General features: G+C 36.2%; 1 protein-coding gene across 1 annotated transcript; it reads left to right on the forward strand.

Annotated features, from left to right (window-relative positions):
* Positions 1-8,650: 8,650 nt before the first annotated feature.
* On the forward strand, positions 8,651-9,268 carry LOC126891462 (uncharacterized). Its single transcript, XM_050660639.1, has one exon. The coding sequence runs from the start codon at positions 8,651-8,653 to the stop codon at positions 9,266-9,268; it is 618 nt and encodes a 205-aa protein (XP_050516596.1).
* The last annotated feature ends 477 nt before the right edge of the window (positions 9,269-9,745 follow it).

A 9,745-nucleotide genomic window follows, 5' to 3' on the forward strand; every position in this document is an offset into this window, starting at 1 on the left:
TATTTGTTAACGAAGTTGATGTCTATTTATTAGTTTTGCATTTTTTAAATTATTTTTTGTAAAAATAAGTATCTTCCCATTTTTATTTGAAGAAATTTGAAAAACACAATTTCCAATATTATATATCAAACGATAATTTTGGCAACAGCGTACCATAATTCTGACATTGACCGGTGGCATCCCCTGGCGGCGTTCTGAAAATCTAATTTTGGATTGGCTGGCGTGCGCATCCGCCATTTGCCTTGCCATCCATTTGGTCACTTTAATTTAAAATTAAAACAAAATTAAAAACTTCAACCAGGGGACACCAGGGCTTCAGCTTCAACATTGAATGTGAAAATGATGTGAAATAAATATGTATCATTAAACGCTGACATTGTGTTAAGTTTTAAGTGTAATGGGAGGTACTGGTGAGAGAAGATAATAAATAACCTATGCTGTTTTAAAGTGGAAATATTACATCTCTATATTCTCTCTAAAAGATGAATCTATTATCAAACCCTATCATAATCTATATTTGACCACACGTAAATATATCATGGACAACAGGAATGTAAGTAATAAATTTATGCATTAATGGGGTTCTTTACTTTTTCTGTATTTTTTATTAATTATAACACAATAATAGTTATAATCCACACTAATATTAAATAATCCAAATTGCATAAATTTCTAAATAAATATGATAACGATCCAATTACAATCCATCTTCAGGTTGCCACACTTGTTTGTGGGAATAAATGTAGGGCTCTTGGAGGCCTTACTATATTGTTAAATCCGGATTTTTTACTCTGCTACACTTAGTTCAGTCTTTAGTCTAGCTAAGAGGCCTATTAATTAAAATTCCTATTTATGTACAGTGGAACCTCAATTATCCCTCAGGGCACCAGACCAAGGGTATGACGGATAATCGAAAAACAGTTAACAGAACATTAAAAAAATTAAAAGTTTGTTAGTACAACTCTCAAATTTTATTTCGATGGCTTAGTGGAAAACCTCCTATCTCATTAAATTACAATTTTACAGGAGAGGCAAAAACCTGATTTTGTGCATAATATAATCTAAAAACAAAAACTACTGTTACATATTTTAATTTGAGCACATTGAGACAAATATCTGATCTTGGCCCAGAGCTGAAAGTGTAAATGTTGCTATTAAATTGAAAATACAAATATTAACTATGAAAAACACGTAAATATATCTGCAGTTTATAGAGCCTTTGCCCGAGTATCTATGATAACCTCGTATATCTTGATATACGTGTTTTTCATCTAAAATGAGGTTGTGTTTATGATTATGTAAGGTAAACGTACCTATTATTGGCACCTTTAGCACCGCAATGGATGACATTTTAATTAGTTTAGTAATCAAATTACCTGAACAACGTGTATTCAGATTATTGTTTTGGCTAATGAAATATATCACAATTATACACAGAATATTTACTTAATCTTAAAACAAACTGGTACTATTTAAAAAATTAATAAAATGAAAAGTGTCCCAAGTCCCCATTATTGGCATTCTAAATTAAATGCATGCTCTAATTTTCGGCATATAAAAGATCCTTTTTTCGGCATGAATTAGATACCTACCTAAAATTTGAATAATTCTATAAGGTACCTAAATATCTAGTTTGGTACAATTGAAGTAAATAAATTATTGTATGTAAATACATTAAACTTAGAAGTCAAATAAAATAACGTATTTCTCAAAAGCTAAATATATCTACAAACTTTAAGTAGCCTTTGACACAAGCATTTCAGTTCTTCTCTTACATCTTCGGTTAGACCAGTTTCTTTTCTTGTGTGGAAAATAGGCCCTTCATGACACTCTTCAATTTAGTCTCTGTCCTGCGATTAGAAACGATTTTATTAAAAGTTTGTGAAAGAGCAACTTTTTTTCCTTTCCTTTTCCATTTTATTTTTAAATGCGCTTTTCTTTCCGTTGAATTTTTAGATGTATTTTTTGTTTTTTTTTCTGTTCTTCTATTTTCTTGTAATAGACATTGTTGCCACTGAGATTGTTTGTATTTTCTAAAAAGGTCTCTATTTCAATAAACAATTGACGAATTCGATTTTCTGTAGAGTGTTTCTAACACAAGCGAGGTGTTGGGAAATTCTTGTAGCCAGTTCGAGATTCCTTTTTAAAAATAATTCGTACCATTTTCGTCCAGGCCTACGTTCTTTAAGCAATAGCTGAACACTATCCAACAACTGAGTTTTTGTTGCAGGAAATGCCTTTGCTGCATTTGTTGCTTCTTAAAACCTTTGTCGGTTACAGTAGCATCATCAACATCGCCACCGTCAAATTCCAAGTCTGTGTCAGCTTCTTAAGCTGTTTCGTCTGACTCTGTTGCCATTTCAACGATTTCATCATTTATCTCAGCAATCGATAGCCGTTTGCATCCTCATCACAAATTAACCAATAGTCTGGCTATTGCAATGCTCATACAAAATGAATTGATGCCTCAATTTTTGCTTATGTAGTCAATAAAAATGTACGGACCCTGACGGCTAACAAAGGTGATGGTTAGTGGAGAGATGGATAATCGAGGCTCTACTGTATATTTATATAAACTACCTTTTGGGGATGACCACTGCATGGAGTATTTTTGTAAAATTTCATTCATCATTCTCTTTGCCTTATCCCTATGCGGGGTCGGCTTCCCTAATTGCATTTCTCCACACAATTCTGTCTTGGGTCATATCAATGTTAATCCCCTTTACCAACATGTCCTGCCTTATCGCCTCCCCCCAGGTCTTCTTTGGTCTTCCTCTCCTACTCCTTCCAGGAATCTGCACTTCAGCTATTCTTCGTATTGGGTGATTAACGTCTCGACGTTGAACATGACCGAACCATCTTAACCTATGCTCTCTCATTTTGGCATCAATTGGTGCCACACCTAGACTTCCCCTAATATACTCATTTCTAATTTTATCCTTCTTTGTCACTCCACTCATCCATCTAAGCATTCTCATTTCCGCCACATGCATTCGTTGTTCCTCTTTCTTTTTCACTGCCCAACATTCAGTCCCGTACATCATAGCCGGTCTTATGGCTGTTTTATAGAATTTTCCCTTCAGCTTCATTGGAATTTTTCTGTCACACAACACACCACTCGCTTCTTTCCACTTCATCCATCCAGCCCTAATTCTACTGCATGCATCTCCATCTATTTCTCCATTACTCTGTAATACCGATCCTAGGTACTTAAAACTATTGCTTTTCACAATCATTTCACCATCCAAAGATACCATTTTATTTGTAGTAGCTCCATCTTTAAATGAACATTCCAAATACTCTGTTTTTGTCCTACTAAGTTTTAAACCTTTTTCCTCCAGAGCTTGTCTCCACTGTTCCAGTTTTTGTTCTAAGTCTCTTTCACTATTTCCTACTAACACGACATCATCAGCATACATTAAGCACCATGGAATGTTACCCTGTAGTTTCGCTGTTATCTGGTCCAAAACTAATGAGAATAAATACGGACTAAGCACAGAGCCTTGGTGCAATCCTACTTTCACATGAAATTTATCAGTCTCTCCCACACCTGTCCTAACACTAGTCGTTACTCCCTCATACATATCCCTCACAATCTTTACATATTCACCAGGGACTCCTTTCTTATTGAGTGCCCACCACAGAATCTCTCGAGGAACTCTATCATATGCTTTCTCAAGATCAATGAATACCATATGAGCGTTTGTTTCTTTACTCCTGTATTTTTCCATCAACTGCCTTATAATGAAAATTGCATCTGTTGTTGATCTACCCTGCATAAAGCCAAATTGATTCTCGGATATTTCGGTCTCTTCACGTATCCGTCTGTCAATTACTCTTTCCCATATTTTCATGGTGTGGCTAAGCAGTTTTATAGCCCTGTAGTTTGTACATTGTTGTATATCTCCCTTGTTTTTGTAAACAGGTACCAGTATACTGCTTCTCCATTCGTCTGGCATTTGTCCGACTTCCATAATTCTATTAAATAGACCTGCTAGCCACCTTGTTCCTGTCTCTCCCAATGCTCTCCATACTTCCCCAGGAATATCATCTGGTCCTACCGCTTTTCCTTTCTTTATTTTTTGAAGCGCTTGAGCCACTTCCTCGTTGGTTATTTTGGTGACCATTGCTGCTATTGTCTCCGTTGACTCTACAGGCTGTCTGTCAAATTCTTCATTTAATAAGCTGTCAAAGTACTTTCTCCATCTCTTTTTGACTTCCCTTTCGTGAACTAGTATTTTATTATTTTCATCTCGGATACATCTAATCTGATTAAAATCTTTTGCTTTCCTTGCTCTCTGTTTGGCTATTTTATATATCTTCGTTTCGCCTTCCCTGGTATCAAGTTGATCATATAGGTTTGAATACGCTTCTGCTTTGGCTTTTGCTACTGCTCCTTTCGCTTCCTTTTTCGCCACCATATAGTTTTGAAGATCTGTGTCGGATCTGGTTTCTTGCCACTTTTTATATAATTTTCTCTTCTCTTTTATTTTTCCTTGTACTTCGTTTGACCACCACCAAGTCTCTTTATCCTCAAACTTTTTTCCTGACGTTTTCCCAAGTATTTCAATAGCAGTCTCTCTTACACTACTGGCCATTTTTCTCCAAATTGTATTAGGGCTTCCTTTCATGTTCCAACATATTTTTTCTACTATTCTTCTCCTGAATAGACCTTCTTTCTCATCTTTCAGCAGCCACCATTTGATTTTTTGTGGTCCTCTCCGATATTTTTTTTTAGTTTCGCTTTTTACTTCGATGTCCAGAACAAGCAGCTTATGTTGTTGGCTTACTGTCTCACTCACTATTACCTTGCAGTCCTTGCATTCACGTATGTCTTCTTTCCTTATCATGAAGTAGTCTATTTGGGATTGATGTTGTCCACTTTTGTAGGTAATAAGTTGAGTTTCTCTCTTTTTAAAGAATGTGTTAACAATCGCCATATCCAATGCTGTTGCTAATTCAAGCATGTCATCTCCAGCTTCATTTCTAGTTCCAAAGCCTAATCCCCCATGTATTGTTTCATATCCTGTCTTGGTTTGGCCCACATGTGCATTGAAATCACCTCCTATTATAACTTTCTCCTCTGCTGGAATATCACTCAGTACGTCTCCTAATTGATCATAGAAAGCTCTTCTTTCATTCTCACCCAGACCTGTTTGGGGAGCATACACACAAACAACATTCAATACCTCTTTATCAATTACAAATTTCACTGACATCATTCTATCACTCGTTCTTACAACTTCTACTACGTTATCTTTCATTTCACTATCAGCAATTATACCAACTCCATTTCTAGTGTTACTACTCCCTACATACCACAATTTGTATCCTTCACCTAGTTCTTTCGCCCTTTGTCCTTTCCACCTAGTTTCTTGAATACAAGCAATTTGAACTCTTCTTCGTTTGAGCGCATCCACTAACTCCAGACTCTTACCTGTAAGACTACCAAGATTCCAAGACCCTATCCTGATTTTTCTAACCTGCAATGGTGTTCCCCCCGAGATAGTCCTCACCCGGAGATCCGAACGGAGGCTCATTTTACTTCCGGAACATTTTACCTCAGGAGATGCCATCATTTCAGTATAAGTTTTTACTGCGTTTGGAGAAGGTCTTTTCATTATTATGGCCTGAAAAGATTTTTGGATATTTGATGCCTGAATGCCTTTTCTATCAGCACCATACCCTGCCCTGCACGTTTAGCCAATACACCACCAATGCAACCAAAGTGCAGTATTACCCCACACCCGCCTGCATTTTTCTGTATAGGCCAGGATCCCTACTGTAAGGACTGCCCTATAAGCCAATGTATTGTTGCCCGTATCCCGCCGCTAGGAGGCACGTACTTTGGTTATTTCGGGATACAGAAATAACCAAAAAAATTTGAAAAAAAAAATGAAATTTTGTAAAATTTCATTAATTTGTTAAAAGACCAGATTAGAAAGGACCAGGCAACACTCCTTATGGAAAAGTGGTCCCGGTCAAATTTGATGAAAGTTTGTTCAATGATACTTCTTGATGTGTAGATTAAAAAAGTCCATGGCACCTGGGTCTGAATAACTACTATTCTCGAGTTACAGCCTTCTGAAGTTATTGGATACGAGTGCTCGGTTTACGTTAAGTGCACTAATTTACGGTCAACTGAACGAAAATATTTATTATTAGAAGAAGAGAAACTCATGTTCTTTATACATACTTGCGTGTTGTATGTGAATTCGTGGTCAAAAATAGTTGGATCGTATTTTAGTCTTCAGAAAACCTCTGAAAAGTCTTCAGAAAACTAAAGAAGTGCGGTATAAAACGTGCTTCTAGATCGAAATAAGCATTATCATGCTTCTCAATTATGAAATACCAGCGAAACTACAGTTCCGCCTTATCTTTAGAAAACTACTAAACAGTGGCGGATCTAGGGGGGATGGCGGTAATTCCACTCGTAACATGTTCCAGAATAATTAAAGAAAAAATTGTTGAAACATAAAAAAATACATTAGTTGACATGAAACTTGTGCCGCATATCAGATATAAGACAGGTAGAGAACATGGACTTAATTTCAATACAAAAAAAAATAAAGTAAAATGGTAGTTTGTAAATGCTAAATATTAATTAAAATTTTCTATGGAAAATCAGGTTTAAATCATCTTCGACTATTCGTATGTTAACATTTTGTTGATTTCGGTTAGATGCATCATATGTCGTGTTAACTAACAACCCATCAGGATACTTAAAATTGGGTTGATGTTTTGCGAAGCCTAAAAACCATAACACACTGGTGATATGAGCACAAGTACCTACAGTTCTCGCACCAGATCGACAGGTACAGTAGTACCCGTTAATCGGTTCTTCTACAGGCTCATCTTCATCATTATCTTCATCAACCGTATAGGAAATGAATACTTGGTGTTTTGTGGCTTGAAGAAAACCTAGAAAATATTCGAACTCGTATGAATCCCGGTTCATCCATATTCTCATCAATTTGAAACTCTTCGTCATTTTCTCTTATTATTTTATCTTGTATGTAAGATGGTGCCAGTTTAATTTGATATATGCCAATCGTAAGGTCTTTTAGGTAGTCTAAGTCGAAGACAGGAAAGCTAGCAAAATCATGATTATGAAGCCTTCTCCATTGACCATTTGTTCTATATGATTATACCTAATTATGAATATTATAGTTGTTATAAAAATAACCCTACAAAATTATTCTCCATAATATTTTATATTAAAAAGCTCATCATCATTGGCTGTAGAACCCCTGGTGAACGTCTGTCTGTTCGAGAATAAGCTTCCATTCCATTCTATCCTCCGCCTTGGTTTTCCAATTTCGTACTCTTAACACCCGTAACTTATCTTCTCTGGTCCTTAAATCGTACTCTGGGCCATGGGCGCCCATACCCATGGGCAGGGGGGACCGTGACCCCCCTGGCTTTTCGGGTGCTTTGAATTATATATGGTTATTCAAAGTACAGAAAATATAATGTGCAACATCTTCACGTTTGCCACCCCCCTAAAAATTTTTATATGGGCGCCCTGGGCTTACGTCTTTTCGTCACACTATCCGCTCTTTGGTTATAAATGTGTTTTGATGGCTCCATCTCGTTCATTTTCGTTAAATAAAGTTATTTCATTAATTCTGGAACATGTTACCGGTGGAATTACCCCTATTCCCCCTAGATCCGCCACTGTTCAGTAGTTTTCTAAAGATAAAGCCGAACTGCAGTTTTGCTGGTATTGCATAACTGAGAAGCATTCATGAAAATATGATAATGCTTATATCGATCTAGCAGCAAATTTTATACCGCACTTTTTAGTTTTCTGAAGACTTTTCGGAGGTTTCCTGGAGACTAAAATACGATCCAACTATTTTTGACCACAAATTCATATACAACACGCAAGTATGTCTGAAGAACATGAGTTTCTCTTCTTCTAATAATAAATAGTTTCGTTCACTTGACCGTAAATTAGTGCACTTAACGTAAACCGAGCACCCGAATCCAATAACTTCAGAAGGCTGTAACTCAAGAATAGTAGTTATTCAGACCCAGGTGCCATGGACTTTTTTAATCTACACATCAAGAAGTATCATTGACCAAACTTTCATCAAATTTGACCAGGACCATTTTTCCATATCCCTTACGCTCCATACACAATTGTGAGCGTCTTATTTATAAGTGATATTAGGTTTAAAATATCATTTTGCACCAGTTGCTGCTCTACGACACGATAGTGGGTGCACGTGTCTATCATATTGTCGCGGGAGAATACCGAAAATTTGCTTAGATCAGTATGATATTGTTCAGTGAATGGTAACGACTTTTTGTCAAGTGTGTTAATATGGCTTTTATACGTAAGTACACATTTTTATTTGTTTTAAAATATTTATTTTGGTGGATAGTCGTCACAAATTGTGTATGTTTACCTATTTAGACAAAATCATTCAATACTAATTTGTGGTTACAAATCCACAAACGTGTTTTGAAGAACAACACGTTTGTGAGGGTCAGGAGTGAGCGGTGTCAATGTAAGTTTTGAAGTGTTTCACGTTTATGTAGGCCGGGAGTAAATGGTGTAACAATGTAAAAAAAATAAATAATGATTCAGTGAACAAAACTGATAACAAGGGTTTCTTTTTCAGGAACAACTAGAAAAGTTGACATGGCGAGACTGGCTGCTCATCCAGATGAAATCTACGAACTGCTGGATGAAATTGATTCCGATTTGGAAATTGAACTCGAAGATGATGATGATGATTGGGTACCGTCTGAAGAGGAGAATTTGTGTGTACAAGATGATGAAATTGAAGAAAGTGATAAATCTGATGAAAGTGGAGACGAAAATGATTCAGCAGTTCCCAGTACTGTACAAAATCTCCAAAAATCATCAATGCTAAATTGGGGTAGAACTAATCCATTTAAAAATGAAAATATACCCGAAACAATACTTCCAGATCCCACTGAAGTTTTAACACCATGGTGTTACTTTGAAAAGTATTTAGGAAACTCATTTTTTCAACTGTGTGCAGAACGTACTGCACAATTTTATTTACAAAAACACGGAAGGGAACTTAAACCCAAAGTAACTCCTGAAGAAATAAAAAATTTTTTTGGAATCCATGCAGTGATGGGTTGTTTAAAATTCCCTCGAATTCATTTATATTGGAGCAGTCGCTTTAAACTTCCTGTAATTGCGGATGCGATTCCAAGAGATAGGTTGTACCTCTTGAGAGTCAATCTTCATATTGTGGATGTATGCACGGTAACAGAAGAAATTTAAAAAAATAATCGTCTGTGAGAGTTCAGCCAATGATCGATTTAGTCAGAAGCCGATGTCGGGAATTAAAGAGAGAATCTGAAGCTGCATTCTCAATAGACGAACAGATGATTCCGTTTCTTGGTCGATGTGCTCTTCGGCAATATGTAAAAAATAAACCAAGACCTGTGGGTTTAAAAAATTTCGTTTTATCAAAAAGTGATGGTACTGTCCTAGATTTTGAAATATATCAAGGAACAAGTACCAATTTAAGAAATAAAGAACTGGGACTCGGACCGTCAGTCATCCTTAGGCTAGTGGAAACGTTACCGGTTAATAGCTTTGTATTCTTCGACAGATATTTTTCGACGATACCTTTGTTGCTCAAATTATCTGAGCTACAAATACATGGCACAGGAACTATTATGAACAATCGTTTTAAAGGATTTACATTTAAAACAGATAATCAGATGAAAAGAGGCGATTCTGAGCAGGTTGTTA

This window comes from Diabrotica virgifera, chromosome 9, assembly GCF_917563875.1.
Source record: "Diabrotica virgifera virgifera chromosome 9, PGI_DIABVI_V3a".
Taxonomy (NCBI): domain Eukaryota; kingdom Metazoa; phylum Arthropoda; class Insecta; order Coleoptera; family Chrysomelidae; genus Diabrotica; species Diabrotica virgifera.

Excerpts from the sequence above, each read along its gene's own strand:
- LOC126891462 (XM_050660639.1), top strand. The coding sequence starts at position 8,651 with ATGGCGAGACTGGCTGCTCATCCAGATGAAATCTACGAACTGCTGGAT.